An 18,050-nucleotide genomic window follows, 5' to 3' on the forward strand; every position below is an offset into this window, starting at 1 on the left:
CCACATCAACCTTTATCATTAACTGTTTGTATTACTGAAGTAGTTAGCATCAAATATACAGTAATTACAGACATCATTATGATTTTTTTTCATGATGATCTCTGTTATCTTACAATTATAGGGTCATTAGCCCTTATCTTACTTATTGTCTTTGATATTTTCTAAACTATTTATACCTTTATAGTTATTTTACAATTACAGTATTTTGTCATGTATCTTAAGTTTTTCATCACTGTGCTGCAGAAAATTGAACAACATGAATTTGCTGCTGTCAGACTGCATCAGAAGGACACTGATGAGCAGCGAAATGTGAGCTCATTATAAATAAATAGACTAAATAAGCAAGATGCCAGACGCAGAAACTGATTTAATATTAAAGTCTAATATCAAACACAGTGTCTCAATTCAAGGTCCAAATACAATATATATATATATATATATATATATATATATATATATATATATATATATATATATATATATATAAAAATATAAATCCAGTGTTTCAAGTGTTTATAAATCCTTTGGCTGAGCTTTCACTTTAACAGTTGCCTGGAGACGTGGTCACTTGAGGGTTACAAGCACCATGGCAGAGGAGTGAACCTGAGACACAGCAGTGCATATCTGAACCACAAAGCAGTTTCCAGCAGAACAAAGGAGGTGCTTTTTATTCATAAGAATGGAGAACCTGCAAGGCTTTCACTGGTTGTGCTCTGCATTAGTGTTTAGATGGGCTTACTTCACATTTAGCTTTGTTGCACCCAGAGAAACCCCACTGTCCAATTCATCAACCCGGGAGGCTTTTGAAAGGGAAATTAATTAGCTGGGTCAGACTGACCTGTGTCAAAGGAGACAAGGACTTACTCAGGAGTTCAGAAAGGGAAAAGAAGAATTAAAAAATGTCATAATTATATTCTTAAAAGCTCAGTTTTAATAATTTAATCTAAAAGTGCTGTCAAAGTGATTGATTGATTGCATGTTAGTTAGTCCAGTGTAAGAAATCATAGTTGCAAAGTTGAAAGGAAAAAACACTGTTCATGGAAAGCTTTTGTGAATGAGCTGGCTTTCATGCTTGGTACCTGTGAATAGCTGGTATGCCCTGTTTAAAGATACTGGCCACACATCTAGGGGTGGATGTGTTGGTCTTGCTCTGAAATTAGCAACAGAAGCTACAATGACCTCTTCCCCCCACCCCCGAAAAAGCAGCAAATCAAAAATCAATCAAAAAAAATGTAACATTGACTATTTACGAAACTTTCAATTTCGAAATTCATATTGCAATGAATAGAAAAAAACAAAACCCTTTCATAAAAAGGATATTCTGACACCCACACATGTACATCCGCACACTCGCAGACATTTGCTGAAAGCTCTCTGAAAGTTCTTTTGTAGATCCCAACAATGTGTCCCTTGTTCGAAGCTTATTTATTCCACTTCCATGTAATTTTGAGTAGGACAAGCTAGTGAAAATGCTGAGGAAAACAGGCACCAGAATGATGGGAAGCCCTATGCTGTCTGGAGGATGTGTCATTCTGGAAATATGTCCATTAGCTGCATTTAAATCATGCAAGCCTACAGATTTCAGCAGTCTTGCAGATGTTTGTTATTATGCAATGCATCACGTGTCTCTCTCTCTCGCTGTAGTTCCAGGCAGATTTTGACATGTTTATTCCTCTCCAACTGCTCTACTGTGGTTTCTCTCTGACGTGTCATCTGCTGGCAGGTGTTCAGAAATGTGCTGTATGTGCTTCTGAATTACACAGCCCGGATCACTGTGCAGCGAGGACCAAGGAACGGGGCACAAACATGAAAGAGGGAAGTGTTGTTTCTCCCATGTGGAAAGTGTTGCTGGTGGGGCTGCTGCTCCTGAGCACGGCAGGTTTAGTGTTTCTGCTGTTTCGGCAGAAAGAGTTGGCAGATGAGCTGTTTAGGCTGGAGTCCCAGATGCAGGAGCTGACAGAGAGCTGCAGGTTGCGGACGGGAATCCTGCCCATCGACCCCGGAGAGGCCCGAGAGTTCAGGAAGCTCCACCGCCGCAGGAGAAACCAGGAAGAAGATCCAATGCAAAGCGAAGATCAGAAGGATATGCTGATGCTCATGACATACTCTATGGTTCCTGTAAGACATCAGCATGCTTGGATGTTTCTGTAGGACTGTGAATACTAATGCTAAAAGTTGTTTACTCTATTATGACAAAAACTGAATTTTTTTATTTTTCCAGAGTTTGGTGTCTTTAATACGATCACGTGAGGCATCTCCTTGCAATCTAAGAAATCCAGGAGTCTGTTGTAACCATTAACAAATTTCTAGTCTTGAGTGCTTCCTGGAAAAGTACTTTGTGCTGTGAAGAGTGACTGCTCCTCCCTCGGCTCCACTTTCTTCCACTACAAAACTGGCATTTCTTCAAAGCCGTGCTACTGTATATTTTGTGAGGGAGCCGGGGGCAGTATCATTGTTTTTATTAACAATTAATCTTCACTTTCAGTTTGTTTCATCTAAAGCCTAAAGATTAAAAGAACAGCAGACATTTAAGAAGTGAGAAAATTTTAGGGAATTTTAGTTGTTGCTGTTGTTATACTCTAACTGCTTCAGCTCTGTTAACGAGAATGATTCTTTTGCTGGATTTTGGGAATAAACACTGAACATGGCAAAATATTAAAATATAGACCTTTAGAAAACACCCTGTCCTTTCTGTGTTAACAGGGCCTAACTCAAATGGCCCTATATGTGGTTAACTTACACCTAAATCAAAACTTTCCTCATGCCTGTCTTTTTCTTTATTTCAGGTCAAAGCCTTCACAGACATGTGCAGGAGCTCCAAAGGAATTTGTTTAACAGGTGCACATCATAAAAACATGCATCTCCACTGTTTTCATTTGCGTATTTACTGCCCATAGTTGTTGTTGTTGTTTTTTTTAAATATGTGAATTGTTTTTTTCTTTCCAGGCCCACCTGGACCCCCAGGTAAAAACTGAAATTTAAATTTACTGAGTAAATTTACTCAAATTACGCTAAATTCCTACTGCATTACAAAGTGTTTTTGTTCTGTCAGGTAAACCTGGTTCACCTGGACCCCCAGGTCCACCGGGGCCAGAGGGGAGACGAGGTAGAAAAGGTGAGAACTTTTATATGTCTAAGAAATCTGAGAACCCATCTCCTCTCCCATTCAGCGAAAAGCTGTATGAAAACAACCAAATTTGCAGAACAGAAGCTTCTCGTGCATTTCAAACAGTCTTTCATTGTTCCTGCTGTGATTGCACAACACGAGCATCCCACTCACTGTCTGCAAGAAACTTGTATTTAGCTGCCACATAGATTCTGAAGAAATTTAGGTTTTTGAACTAACATGAAGCTCTTGATGAATACTCAGGGAGCCTGACATTACCTTAAAAGACTGTTAACTGTTATTGGTTCCTTTTCCTTCCTTCAACTCTTCAGTCTTTTTGTGATGTGTTAAATTTATGCTAAGTAGGGCTAATCCTTACTTCTCTTTTCTAAACTGTCATTTTTCAGGCCTGCTTCCAGAACAAAATAACTGGGTGTGCATCAAATGTTAATGAGGGTAATCTCTGCCCATACAGCTCACTAGGGCTACCTGAAAACCCCAGTGTTCTAATTTCCATCAAAAAACACACCTTTAATATGTCTTGTGTCCTGTTTCCCTTCACTCACTCCCAAACCAGTCATGGCAGAGGCTGCCACTCCCCGGTAGTAGTTTTTCTTTCCCACTGTCCCCAAGTGCTTGCTCATATCACCTGATTTTTGTGGCTTTTTCTCTGTTATTGTAGCATCTTTACCTTACAATATAAAGCACCTTTATTGTGGTCGTTGGTTGTTGTGGTTTAATACGATAAAAATAAAATGTAACTGAACTGAATACATTTGAGGCATCACAAGTCATTACTAAGGTTAAAACAGTCTTATATGAACAGTTAATAGGGTAGCCCACATCACAGCATTCCTTTTTCTTTTATTGTTTTTGTTACTTCTGTGCCAGACTTCTGTACTTACCTTACACCTTATAACAGGATGCAGCTGTTCTAAAACTCTGCAGCAAGAGTACTTACAGGGAGTAGAGAGAGGTGATATTTCTGTCATAATAAGGCCCTTTCATTTGTTTCCTGTTAAATCTAGAACCGAATTGCAGTCCTGCTTAATCACACTCTGACACATGTTATAGATCTCATGGTACCATATTCTGTAGATAGCACCAGAGGGCAGACTTACTTCTGATCCTCACATTTTCAGCATTTCAGTGGGAGGCAGAGCCTTCAGATATCATGCTGCTCTCATTTGAAACCAGCTCCCAGTTTGGGTTTGTGAGGCAGACACCATCTCTACTTTTAAGATTAGTTTTAAAACGGTCATTTTTGATAAAGCCTGTAGTTAGGGCTGAATCAGGTGACCCTGAACCATCACTTAGTTATGCTGCTGCGTCAGAGGAACCTCCCATGACGCATCGAGCACCTTTCCTCTACTCTTCTCTCTTTTACGCCACAGACTTCAAAGGGCCATGAACATTGCATGCCATTACCTCCCTGTGCTTTCAGCAGAGGTCTCTGGCTCTGGAGCTGAACATTTCTGACTCAGCCAACCTTCTTTGTTTTAATTGTCTCCTTGACCTATTTTCTCCTCTCTCCCTTTAACCCAACCAGTCAAGGCTGATGTGTGCTCTTCATAAGTGTGGCCCAGGCTGATCTTTCTTCATGTTAAAGTCACTCACCTCATATTTATGCATCCAGTGATATTTATGAAAGTGGCAATAACTGATAACAGCTTCTTTGGCTGGTAACATTCAAAATGAATATAGAATCAGAGCCCCCACCCACCCACCACGTGAAGTCTTAGCCTTACAGTGTAAAAATACTCTGAGATGACTTATGTTTTGACTTTTCACTATATAAATATAATTGGGTTAATATTAAAGAGTCTATATTAGCAGTATTGTTAATTTGGTCTGTTCTGCACATCATATTTTTAATAATCTGTGTACATAAAGGTCTTCCTGGTCCACCCTGCTCCACCTGTTGTTCCAGTGACATGAAAAACAAGATTACTGAAGGAAGTAGTCGTCAAATTTACGCATGGAGAGGTAGGAATAATGCCACAATGAGCCAGTGGACCAAGGACCGCAAACATGATATGAGAAGCTGTGTGATTATTAAAAAAACAGTGTTGGCTGACCTGAAGAGTGTTCAGTTGCTTTTGTTCACTCTATATTCGATTTCAGTAGTAGTTAAAAATCACTTGTTTATCCACTATGATATTAAGCAGTGTAACATTCACAGTTCTAGTTGTTTTACCACAAAGTAAAATCTTTTCACGTCTCTCCTCACAAATCAGACTGGTCAAAGGCATGATTAATGCCGAGATTTTAAAAGCACAGAAGCCATTCTCCTACAGAAACAAGATTTAAGACTGTTATTTAGATTTTAATTGAAACTCTTTGATTGTCTGGATTTGTCTCTATTTTATTTAGTCTCTTAGTTTCAGTCATGTTGATCTTAAAGATAAGTTCCCAACACACTGGTCATAGAGGTGTCCATTAGCCTGATCGACAACTGTTCATCCATTCATCCATCTTCTGATTGTTTAGAGTTAGAGTCAGAGTCAGGGTGATCACTGATGATGACTTAGACCTCACAGGGTTAAAATTAATAGCTAATAAAACAACACAGAAAACAACAAGTTGCAAAGTATATATGTATGTCTGTATGGGTGGATGTTATGGATGGTGTGTGCTTCGTAACTGCTCTGAGATAAGGGTAGCAATTTATGTCTCTTTTTTTCTTCTTCACAGAATCACCGACACCACGTCCAGCTGATAACACAACTAATGTTTTGAATGTTAGTGGCACAAATATAAAATTAGGTTAGTTACCACTCTGAGCGATAAGAAGTCTTGTTTGGCAGACTAATATTTGACTAAGAAAAAGCATCAAACTCAACATCTTTTATTTCCTAGATTTTGGTTCTTTTTATCCAAACCACAGTCAAGACGCCTTCAACAATACCAAAGAAGAAAATGTCACAGAGGTCCCAGCAGGTGAGAGGTCCCAATCATCAGCAGGTGAGAAGTGCTGAACTTCAACAACAGTCAGCGCAGCCACGATCATTTGTTTTTTGTGTCACAACTGAAAATGCTGCAGAATTGTAAATGTCCTCTTTTTCCCTCCAGGCCTGCTGAGTGTAGCCTTAGACAACAACAGCGACTCCTTCAGAAATGTTACTGTTACTACAGTGGAAAGTGGTAAGAAAATGTCTGCTGTGCTTGCTATCAGTATTGCCACATCACTTCAGAACACAAATAAAAATGGTTGAATAATTGCATTTCCCACTCAGTTAAACCTTAAATGCGATCTTTTGTGCTTATTTCCATTTTGGCTCAAAAGGATTTGAAACTTTGGCCACATATACAGTATAATAGTGTATCTGGATTCATTTAAAACATTTATGGTTATGCTGATCATGTTTCTTTTCTGCAGACTGGATATCACCTCACCCAGATTACCAAAGTGACAACCTGACTGAAATCGACCCAGAAAATGTTACAGAAGCACCAATGAATTTATTAGCAGGTTAATATTGGTACTCATTCATTGTACACACAAATCTTATTTCACACTATACTCATTGTACTGGATTTCCTCTTTGATTCCACGGTGTTACCAACACCAGGTGAGCCGCATGATGCTGGAAAAGCTCTCTCTGATGAAACTTTAGACACATATTTGAAAGCTGGTAAGAAACCATTTGAGTGTCAGAGTGTCTCTGCTAAGATATTTAAGAGACGGCTGAATGTTTTAGAACTGACGTTAACAAATTCATTTATATTTCTGCAAACGATACATTTACGATCACCTAATAACTGGAGACACAAAAACTGGTGAATTATGTGATTTTAAATTACACACGATATGACATAAAGATCGCTTGCTGTTTGTAATAAACCAGCAAGTTTCTTCTACAATTATGATAAATTGTGTGTCCAATCATCCAGCGACATCTTCTACGTTCCTTCTGCAGAATCACCAACAGCACATCCATCTGAAAACCTCATAGATGCTTTGAATGTCTCTGACTCTGAGAAACTGGACAATAAGACAGAATCAGGTAAATGATCAAAAAAACTAAATTTGAATATATGAAAAATGTATTTAAACCACAGTTTAAACCCCCCCCCCCCCCAAAAAAAACAACCCCATTCTAGACCGTTCACCGTTTTATGAAGATTACAGCTACAGCACAGCAATTCTTAGAAACCCTGAAGTCATCACAGAGGCAGCAGGAAAATTAACAGGTATTAAACTCTAAAACATCCTCTTTCTGTCACTTTAGAAGTGCTTTCACTGTATAGACCCCAGTGATGCAGATCTAAACAGTGCTGCATTTAAGGGCAGCAGAACTGTCAGTGAACAACAGTAAAAACTGGTGTGTTTTAAAAATGCTCCTGTTGTGAGTGTACGGGCTCATACTTGGTTTGATTAGTTTTACTGGCTGCAGATACTTTATTCGTTCACAATCATTCACAAGCTGACGTTACAACTGACTAACAGACTGTGCACTAATATCTTTTAAATGTCTTTGAATACTTACCTTAGTTATATAGTATTATATTATCACTTCATATTTTTAATCCATACTTATTTTACTTCATTTGCTTTCAGATTGTTTTTTAACACTTGTTTTTAATCCTAATGTGATCATACTGTATTCTATGTTATTGAGCTCTATTTATTTAAGCAACTTAATCATGTCTGCAGTGTTTAACTTGATTTTAACTTCTATGAAAAAAGATTTTTCCAATTTTGGGATTAAAATAAACTGCAAATTAAATTTTTCCTAAGAATGAAAAACTGTTTAAAATACTTGCAGCAGAGTATGAAGTTGAGCTCCAAATTGAAGCAATTAACTATTCGAATATATAATTTTTCTAATGTGTGGACCAACTTCTCTTTCTTACTGAAGAATCACCAACAGATGGTCCAGCTGCAAACACCTAGTGATGGGTCGTTCGCGAACGAAATGGCTCTTAGAGCCGACTCTTTGACGTGAACGACGCGAGCCGGCTCCTTATCGCGAGCCGTCACGTGGTTTTTTTTTGTTTGTTTTTTTCTTTCTCTCAGCCTCTCTCTCGCACTTTTTTTCCGCTTCACTCTGCACGCGAGCCTTGTGCTTTACGCTGGGCAGAGGGGGGAGGGGCGGTAGTTACACTCAGTAGCACAGGAACAGAGCCAGAGAGAGAGAAAGAGAGGCAGGGACAACAACATTAGAAAGGTATAGTAATCATCCACAACTATTTTCGGTTGCAGATGATAAAGGATTGAGAAAGTTTATTCATGCAGGTCCATATGACAGAGAATATGCATGTTCTTTTAGTTTTCATATTATAATTTATATTTAATTGTGTTGTGGTTTGCAGTGTTTTGTGTTCTTTTCACTTTAAATTTGTGAAAGGAAAAAGCTGAAAATGTAAATAGTTAAAACTTGAAATGTGAATAGTTGATTTTTGTATTAGATGATTTATTTATTACATTTTATGTGGAGTGAATAAATAAAAGTATATTTACGGTGGCCCCTAGAGACAAAGCACATACAAACTTCAAATCACGTACGAACTCTGAAGCATGTACAAACTCCAAAACACGTAAAAACACGTACAAACTCCAAAACACGTAAAAACACGTACAAACTCCGAAGCACGTAAAAACTCAGAAGCATATAAAAACTCAGAAGCACATAAAAACTCAAAACACGTACAAAAGAACAACAGAAGTGCTCCAGGATGCTGGGCGCAGTGTTGAGCCTTTGTTATCTTGTGGCTACACAAGCCAGCAAGTACCAATGACCGGATTTGGTGTGTGGTAATAACAGGTAAATGAACTTTTTTTAAAATTATTTGAATATATATATGAGTGCCTGTGTATAAATACACAAACAATACACACATGCTTTCAATTGTGTAATTTAAGTGATCTAGTAGCTCTGCTTTGGAAGTTCAGTTCATGCTAGAAATGTGTTTTGGAGTTTGTACGTGTTTTGTCTCTAGGGGCCACCGCATATATTTATATATAAACATATATAAATAAAACCACTTGTTTTTACGTTAGTAATTCCTTTTGTGCATAATTTTATATTATTGTTAATAATAAATTAATTAAAGCAACAAAACAACCTGAAGAGCCGGTTCGGAGCCGAAAGAGCCGGCTCTTTTTAGTGAGCCGAACCGAAAGAGCCGGATCTCTAAAAAGAGCCGGAAATCCCATCACTACAAACACCAGAGGAGGTATGAACATTTGTAACCCTTCTGACACAAAAATCCAACACAAAAAATTCACCAGGACTGATTAATGACAACATTTTAATTCCTCTAGACACAAAACCATTTATGAACAACTTTAATGATGCCAACACTGAAAATGTTACAAATGGACCAGTACAATTATTACCAGGTAATAAACCTTGTGCTTTGAGTTATTAACTGCATGTCCTCCTCTTGTTGTGCTTGGTATGCAAAGAAGACGTGTTGAACTTTGTTGTCTTCTTTTCACAGCTCCACCTGATGCAGATTTAAACAGTGACTCCTCTAATGGCAGCGAGACCTTCATTAAAGCAACTCTGAAAACTGGTAAATTCAAGCAGTTTAAAGTTCAGTGCTGTTTTATGTTTCTGTAGTAAATGTTTTGGGGTGGTAAGAGCTTTATCTCTTAAACATCATTAATTATGAAAATATATAGTTTAGGCTTTTTATTTTTTTTATCTCATGAACAGTGAGATTTAACCAGGAGTGAGAAACCAATTTTTATATATTACTTGTATACAAATCTAATGTGTGCAGCAGAAATTGTAGTTACATCTTGTGTTTCTTCCTGAAGAATCACCAACAGCGTATCCTCTTCAGAAAGCCACCACAGATGCTTTGAATGTCTCTGAATCTGAGAAACATCTGAGCATGAAAGTGAAAACTGGTAAATCAACCAAGACTGCAAAAGTCTTGAGCTGGCTCAAGACTTTTGCACAGTGCTGTATGAAAACAGGATCATAACCAGGAACTGTTCTTTAGAAATAGGTGGAGAAACTACTTGCTTTGGGTATCACTACAGAAGGTGACACTAGTTTAAAAGAGAGAGACAACAACAAGTTTACAGCTTTCCTTTGTTGCAACTAAAAGCGTTCTACAGAACTTCATTAATATTTATGTGTAACACCCATCCCACGTTCTATTGAGAGGGGCCCTGGGTTCCTGTTGTTACTTTCCTATTGATACTCCCTTTTTAATCAGAATCAGAATACTTTATTGATCCCTGGGGGAAATTATTTTTTGTTACAGTGCTCCATTTTAAACCAACATTAAGACAAGACAGACAATACGCTAACTAAGAATAGTACAATATATACATATATATATATATATACATACATACATACATACATACATAAGTCACTTATAAATAAATATTTGAAAAAGAAACATGTGTAGCTGTAGCAGCAAACAGTGTGTTAAGTGGATGCGTTGTACAGGGAGATGGCCACAGGCAGGAATGATTTCCTGTGTCGTGCTTATGGTATTAAATATGCAATAAAACTACACTATATGGAAATAAATCACACACAAGCAGGTCAATTATAAAGTTAACTCCACTTTAGTGAATGCTGAATTAACAACACAAAGGAAATAAGTAAAATCAATAAAGTTTGTTAAACAATGGTAAGGTATCTACCTCAACAGAAACAAAATAATCAAATAATATTGTGGGCCCTCACGCGCTCTCACCAAACACACACACACACACACACACACACACACACACACACACACACACCTCAAGTGCTACAGTCTTTCTGCTAGCAAACCCCTCGTTGCAGGCCTGAGTCGTGGCTCGGGTGCGTTGGGACCTAAAACAATATGGTCGCTTCACTTGTTGCCAAGCAGTAAAAATAAAAGCACGTGCAAACAACAGTACTCACACTTCCAGGCAGTTCAAGGGGATAGCGGGGAAACTGGGTCACGGCTACCAGCAGGCCATGGCAGCAGCACTCACAGTCGTCCTTTCCACGTGCTCCCACGTGAACACATAACTTCAGCACACCAGCAGAAGGGGCCTCTCTGACACGCCAGCAAGACGTCCGTCTCCTCCTACTGAATCACACAACCCCGCTAAATGCCAGTTCACACGCGTTAACATTCAATCTTAGCATTAGCTTAATAAATAAAAACAGAGCAGAACAAGAGCTTAGCGAATATGCTAGGCTACGCTAGCGGCTAGTCGCGGTTAGCAGTTAGCCTGTTTTACACAATAACATTGGGTTCAAGTGTCAGACAAAATTCACATTTACCTCACAGTAGGGTACAACAGTTCTCGACTCCAGTTAACTATCCGTCAACCCGAAAATGCGTGTCGCCCTTCTATGAACTCTGCGTTCACTCGACACTGTTCAGCTCTCGTCTCTCTCGCTTCCTGCAGAGTGCACACGGCTCCCCACTTACTCCCACCCCTCTACCTGAGACTACTTCAGGGTTCACTGGAGCTGTAGTACATATCAATACCATATCAAAAATAATGACATAAACCTCAAAATACAAATAAAAAGGTTGTGCATTTAACTGACACACATCACATACTTTGCAGGCATTTGTATACATTCTTGAACACATTAAACATTTGCAATTAACTATCAATATTAATGAACAAATTTAAATAATGAGCTACTTATACAGCCAGGGCTACATATGCTAAACCTTTACTTACTCTCTGTAATTCCCAGGTGCTTGGGGAATACTCTCATTTGAGGGAGGATCTTGAACCTGCTGAAGTCCTGAGCCTGCTAGCCAAACTTTTGGACATGAAAAACAGCAGCAGTGAAACCAAGAGCTGGGTCCTCATGGCCATGACCAAACTCTGCAAAGGTGGTGCTGATGCTTCTGTAACTCAGGAGGTTTCTGAGACATACAGCAGCTCCTTGGATACAGTGCTGAGACAAAGGGCGCATGAGTTGCAGTACCTCAGCCAAGACCCTGAACTAAGAGCCAGGGTGTTGCCACGAGGTGCCAAACCAGAGACTCTGGAGGTAACGTGTTTAACTTGTTTGCAGTGAGCAGAGAACCCGGCCACATTAATAACATTTAAATATTAACTCTGTAGCTCTTTTCACAGTAAAAGCAGGTTAGTTGACGGTTGTGAAAACCTGCAAACACTTTATGGAAACACCCCTCAGGGTGCAAAATTGATTAGATTGATGACAGCCTTTACCGTAATCACATTATTCATTTTATGAGTAATCAAACCTGTAACATGTCTGGAGAAGTCTGAAGGGCGGAGCTCTCCAGAGAACTTCATTCAGTATCGGACTCACTTTCATTCATTTAGAGAGCAAGAAAACCAATCTCTCTTCTTTTGGCCAAGAATTTTATTTTAAACACATAAATTAGTAATTATATGTTTTTGTGTAGCTGAGCAAAGCACACAGAGCACTCAGGCGCAACGTCTTCAGTCCTGCGGCAATTTTGCGTGACTGTTTGATTGTTTTTAGGTGGATTCCTCGCTGTCATTTCTTGACAGATTTGTGTCAGAGGCGTTGGCTGCCGGCGCTGCTCCATACAAACCTCCCCACCAACGGCAGGAGGAATTAGATCAGTCAAAAGGTAAAATGTAGATAAATATCTTGGCAGCACATTCGGCATCTTGTTTGGATTTGTTCTGACTTTGTTGTCTATCTCAGCCTTGAGCCTGGAGCCCTATGGCCTTTCTCTGCCTATCAGCATGTCCTCCTGCAGCATCACTGACAGACAGTCTCCTACACTGTTGTCCATGAGCTCGGGTCTGTCAGGGGATAGCGCTGACCTCTCACACAAAGGAGGGTATGTGGACACCACATGCATGCATTTGTTGGTGTAATCAAGTTCCTAGTTTTAGTGTTGAATTCACACTGAAGACTTGCTGTTTGTGTTTCAGCTCTTCAGCTTTGAAGCTGGATGGCATAAAGAGGGTGTGGGGAAGGGAGGGCTATCTGGCCCAGAGAGAACCTGTAGAGGAAGCTGCACAGGTTGAGGTTCCCAGTCCCATTCAGTCTCCCGGCCGGCAGGGCGAAGGCGACAGTTTGCACAGCCAAACTCCAACTCAGACACCGACCCCAGAGCCTGAACAAGAGAAACAGCAGCTGGCTTCTTCGCTGTTTGTTGGCCTGGCTTCCCAAAGCTCTGTGTCTCTGGTGAGGTTATCAGTCCATATACCATATGTGCAAAGAGCAAGCATCAGCTTATGGTTCAGACTGTTCTGATTTTTATGTGGAGGATCACCGAAAACACTTTAGCCACAGGAGTTTTAGGGCATCAGGTCAGAGTTTAAACTGTCACCGGAGTCAGTTATGCTGTAAACAAGCTCATCACTTGTACATGTCATAATGTGCCTACTGACAGCACATTTAACATACAATTAAAATGAATTTTTTTTTTTTGGCCTCGACAACTCAGTCTGTGCTTATCACCCAACTCACCAGATTTGCCTGCCTTTAATTCATTCATTCTTTTGAAGGGTCATCATTTTGAAATGAGGAGGAGATAAAGCATGCATCACCCACAAGGGCAGTGGGGTAGAACAGGAGTTCCTCTGATTCAAAAATAGCAGCCACACTGAAAACATTGGAGTGTTGCCAAAGGAGATGATCTTTAAGGAGCATTTAAATCAGTGACGGTTTTTGATATTTATGGCCAGAGTTGTGGAACTTTATGATCGCACTTCATCCCTGAAGGTAGCCCTGAATAAAATATGTGTTAATCTATTTTTACATTTTTGGCAATTTCAACATAGAGGGCAACAAAGAGGACCGGATGAACACTCGTCTGTTTTTATTATCAAAATTAATGATGATGAACCAAACATTTCTTCCATTTTTGTGAGGCCCATTTAGCTACTCGGTGAGTCTAAGATGAGACAAAAGGTGTTGCTTTTTAGAACATATTCAATGATTGGCTGAACATTTTCTCGGGTGGTAGGATCTACTAATGCTATTAATTTAAGGATGTCAAACTCATTTTACATCATAGACCACATGCAGCGCACTTTGATCTTAAGTGGGCCAGATCTTTGAAATTACATGATAAATGCATAAAAAGTTCTAGTAGTTCTTTCATTTAAACTTTCATTTAAACTTGCATAGGTATGTCTTGAACACGTTTCAAAGTCCATTGGAGACCTTGCAGGGCCAATTCTCATTTAAAACCCCTGCTATAAGTGAAAGTGCTTAACGTGGAGCTATTTGTGCAGCTATTTGCATTGCTGATTCTGAACATTTTTCCTACATATATGTGTTTTTGCTTCTAACAGATGGGAAAATCTGAGCCGATGCCACAGCGATTCCGAAGAAAAGCCAAAGGTCAAGGTCTGGGCTCGTCCTTTATCGCAAACGAGCAAATATCCAGCTCCCTCATCTCTCCTCCCAGTGCTGTAGATAACCTGCTGTGTAACAACCTACTAGACTCCAACAACGCCTCAGAGCTGGCCGAACAGACATCTCAGCTCTCTCAGAGCCTCACTACTGCTAATGGCACCTGTCACGCAGAGGCAGAGTTAACTGAATCTGACACAAAGGGATGTAACCCTGCTCTCCGCAGGGATAACTGTGTGGTAGCTGCTGGTCCTGGTCCACATAACGACCCAGGCAGACTAACAGAAGTGTGTCTGGATTCTTATCTTCCTGCAGAGCTTTCTGGCCTTTCACACTCAGAAATCGCTCCCTTGTGTGCCAACCAAAGCCTGAATCTCTCAGCCTGTCATGTGCAGAAGGAAGATTCATTAATATTAGTTGTTTTTATTATGAACTCCTCCGAGTCTGCCATACAACAGATGCTGCTTCAGGTCGACTCTGAAGAACTTGAGGTAAATTATTCAGTAGAAAATTATCAATAGAGTCGTTTGGTGTCCATTAGTCTTTTATAATGAGGTTGCTTCGTTGTATTGTTTATTTTTAGGTATCCTGCCTATGTGATAGTCCAGCGGGGGAGGTGACAAGCTACAGTGTAGCAGTGGGCCAGTATTCTCTAACTGTGAAGAGGCCTGCGGTTCACGTCGAGGTGGTCGGGACGGTATCTTACCAGCTGCCTCCTGGGACGTCTCAGTCATTGCAGTTTTCATATAAAGTCCCTTTAACCAGCTTCATCAGGTGAGATATGTAGTGCTCGTATTTGAAGTGCAGCATTTAAGTGACATAAAATTAATCCAAGTTTCCTGCAGGCCTTTTGTGGTGTCCACAGAGGAATATGGGACGATGTGGCTTTCCTTCTCTCACGACACAAAGCAGAATCTGACGTTGATAAATGACAACCAAGAACCTCTCACAGCCACTCTGAATGCTCTGAAGAAGAAGCTCCAGCTTCATGTTGTGGAAGTTATAGGTGAATGAACATTTGTTTCCTGCTCGTATTCAAGCTGTTCAAACTGAGAGTATCATTTTATGCTTAATGCATATAAAAGCAGCATTCACATCAACATGTGTGTGTTAGAATATTCACCAACTCATCTGTGGTAACTACTGTTTATTTATTCTTAACATTAGGAATAACTGTTTTAAAAAACTACATTAATTAAAAAGATGAGATAATGCAGCTTGACTATACGTCAGATATGCCTCTAATGAGGTGTACTTAGGAGTTTATGAACAAAACTTACAACTTTAACTTTCGCTTGTATGCAGCATGAACATCATTAAATAACACGGCGGTACCAATAAACAGCATTACAAAGGGGAAGAAGAAGAAGATTTTAAAATTGCATATAGAAAAGGAGACATAGATATTAATGTGTCCTATACTTTTTGCTGAGTAACCTTCATTGTTTTCTGCTCAGGCATGGAAGGAATCGTAGCTTGCCGTCTCCTTCAGGATCTGCCGTGTCTGATGCATTGCCGGGTGAATGCCGGCTGGCTGGCTGTCTGGCTGCGGTCGCCGGTGCCCGACCTGCCCGACTGCCTGATCTACCACTGCCAGAGAGCTTTACAGAGCCTCTGAGACTCAGAGCTGCAGCACCACTCACCACCACTGAAACCACTGAGGAACTAAACCCACTAGACCCTCACTGAAGAGGAAGGTACACAGAGCTGAAGTGCTGAACAGAAAAGGAGAAACCTGCTGTTGTGGCTTTTGATCTTTATTTTGCGGTCTTTATGAATTTCACTCAAAGTTATTTAGTAAGATTTGGTTTTATTTATTTGGCAGAACTATAACTCATTGAAAGACATGGCAGGTTAAAAGCTCAGGGTCAAATGATGGTGTTTAATCATCTGTGGGTGTTTCATTATTGCCTTTTAGTCGTGAAAGAGCTCCATAATCACTAAACAATTGAAGCCTTCTTCCTGGTTAAATTCTGATGGTATGCTTTGTATAACAGAAAATTCTCAAAGTGTAAAATAATGAAGTTCTCAGTTGTTTCTTTTTCCTGTACACCAGAGAGAAGATATATATTTTTTATGATCTGAAATACATTTTCTAGGCTACAACAATCATAACAGTGGAGCGAGTAAGTCCACAGTCACTTGTCCCTCTTCCACTTTCACATTTACAACAGATGCATTGAAGAAAAGATAGTGTAGCAACTTCAGTGTATGAATAACCACAGACAAATCAGAAGGATTACATGACGGCCACGGCAGAGAAACTGAAGGATCATGTCATCACTAAGCCACTTTCTATTAGTTCGTTAGCCAAGCATGGTTGCTAAATATGCAGCACTAACCAAAAATGGCCCCTTGAGGCTGATTGATTGCTTCTCTCTCCAAAAGACCAGCACGGTGGCTGATAAAATGCAAACGTTGCGGTTTCAAAATTAGCAGCACCACTATATACATTCTACACCTTTAACATATTAGCCCTATTGAGCTGTGATGGCTAATGCCCAGTAAATGTAAAGCATGCTAGCTTTAATATTTAAAGACGCTTAATGGAGATTATTTCTACTTGATCTAATCATGATCTAGCGATAAATCTCATGGTAAAACCAGCCCAACCACCTTTTCCTGCTTACAACTGAACCTCGGATTTACAGAATTGCTACACTTTTAATTTTTTTTTGACTTTCACCATAATAACAGCAGGCTGAAATGCAAATAAAACTGAAGAAAGATGCTCTCTTGTTCACTTTTTTACAGACTTGTCTCATGAGATGCTAAACAGAAGTGCAGTGTTTGATTATTTTCCAAGAATCAGCAGCTTGTCCTCTGATTTTGATTTAGTCTCTTGAATGGATGAGCGCACAGTATATTTGCACTAGTTCATTTTATTTGCAGCTCTTTTGCTCCTTTATTGAAAAAGCACAGGACGATACTGACAACGACTCCACGTGGAGGTTAATAAGAAATTGAAGCATTTGATCGGTCATGTTTGGCATATTCATGAAATTTAAAGTGTTGTAAATATTTGTAAAATATCCAGTTGGCCTGCTCGCGGCTGACGTGAACTTCCCCTTTTTTCTTTCTGACACGTACAGTGAGCGGTCTGTCTTGGACGGTATGGACTGATTATTTAAGCACTCATGTTTCTCATTAGGTGGATGTTAAGGGTTGTTATATTTTTGTATGACTGCAGTATTAAAAGAACATATTTATGCGTTTATATTCTTACAAAATGTTTACATGCATTTCACTGAAAGAAAGGGAAACATTGTTCTTCATGTGCTGTTTGACTGGTCTGTGCCAGATTACACCTGTATGTTTCTTTGACATGTTTTGGCTTGTTTTAAGTAATTCAGCCTGAAGGGAAAGTTTGCTTTCTGCGTTTCTTCTATGCCTGTGTGCTGGTTTGAAGCACAGTGTGATGCTAACAGTGTCTCTAATACTCAGTTTTAACCCTACGCCTTATGTTTTAATGCCAGTACGGCATGTTTGATTTGTGCCTGTGGTACAGAGGAAAAAAAACATCCTTGTTTCTTGGAGTGCCTGTCATTACATTCAGTTAACTTATGAATAAATTCAACATGTGAAAATGACCCTTTGACTTTGACTCATTGGTTATTTAATAAATTGAGGCTCTCATGGAGTTTATGCTTATTAACACATGTATT

The 18,050-nt window shown here is 39.5% G+C and overlaps 2 protein-coding genes and 1 long non-coding RNA gene across 5 annotated transcripts; 2 read left to right on the top strand and 1 right to left on the bottom strand.

Moving 5' to 3' along the window:
• Nucleotides 1-1,510: 1,510 nt before the first annotated feature.
• On the top strand, nucleotides 1,511-8,210 carry LOC309710409 (uncharacterized protein). 3 transcript variants are annotated; one of them, XM_082539836.1, is made up of 13 exons: nucleotides 1,511-2,118; nucleotides 2,787-2,838; nucleotides 2,947-2,964; nucleotides 3,053-3,115; nucleotides 5,000-5,092; nucleotides 5,801-5,872; nucleotides 5,966-6,070; nucleotides 6,179-6,250; nucleotides 6,486-6,578; nucleotides 6,679-6,741; nucleotides 7,027-7,113; nucleotides 7,211-7,300; nucleotides 7,969-8,210. In XM_082539836.1, exons 1-13 carry the CDS (start codon nucleotides 1,663-1,665, stop codon nucleotides 8,001-8,003), a joined length of 1,299 nt encoding a protein of 432 aa, XP_082395962.1. In that variant the 5' UTR covers nucleotides 1,511-1,662; the 3' UTR covers nucleotides 8,004-8,210. The 3 variants fall into 3 exon arrangements, with proteins under 3 accessions (XP_082395962.1, XP_082395963.1, XP_082395964.1); XM_082539837.1 differs by lacking the exon at nucleotides 7,211-7,300 and having other exon boundaries at nucleotides 1,530-2,118; XM_082539838.1 differs by lacking the exons at nucleotides 6,679-6,741; nucleotides 7,211-7,300 and having other exon boundaries at nucleotides 1,539-2,118.
• On the top strand, nucleotides 8,209-17,975 carry LOC309709472 (AP-4 complex subunit epsilon-1-like; the record flags this gene model as incomplete). Its single annotated transcript, XM_082538087.1, has 9 exons — nucleotides 8,209-8,277; nucleotides 11,767-12,069; nucleotides 12,532-12,643; nucleotides 12,721-12,859; nucleotides 12,954-13,209; nucleotides 14,325-14,876; nucleotides 14,969-15,159; nucleotides 15,231-15,391; nucleotides 15,843-17,975. Coding segments are annotated over 9 exons (1,944 nt in total), but the record flags the coding sequence as incomplete, so codon positions are not given.
• Nucleotides 10,625-11,760, bottom strand: LOC309710415. Its single transcript, XR_014277708.1, has 2 exons — nucleotides 11,338-11,760; nucleotides 10,625-11,140 (listed from the first exon to the last, which is right to left on the bottom strand). It is a non-coding gene; the product is annotated as an uncharacterized lncRNA (long non-coding RNA).
• Nucleotides 17,976-18,050: the final 75 nt, after the last annotated feature.

This window comes from Aulonocara stuartgranti (assembly GCF_965226115.1).
Source record: "Aulonocara stuartgranti genome assembly, chromosome: 7".
In the NCBI taxonomy this organism is placed as follows: Eukaryota; Metazoa; Chordata; class Actinopteri; order Cichliformes; family Cichlidae; genus Aulonocara; species Aulonocara stuartgranti.

Coding starts and splice junctions, on each gene's coding strand:
- LOC309710409 (XM_082539836.1), top strand. CDS start 1,663: ATGTTTATTCCTCTCCAACTGCTCTACTGTGGTTTCTCTCTGACGTGT. Junction 5,093..5,800: donor TCAAATTTACGCATGGAGAG/GTAGGAATAATG, acceptor TCTTCTTCACAG/AATCACCGACACCACGTCCA. Junction 5,873..5,965: donor TGGCACAAATATAAAATTAG/GTTAGTTACCAC, acceptor TTTATTTCCTAG/ATTTTGGTTCTTTTTATCCA.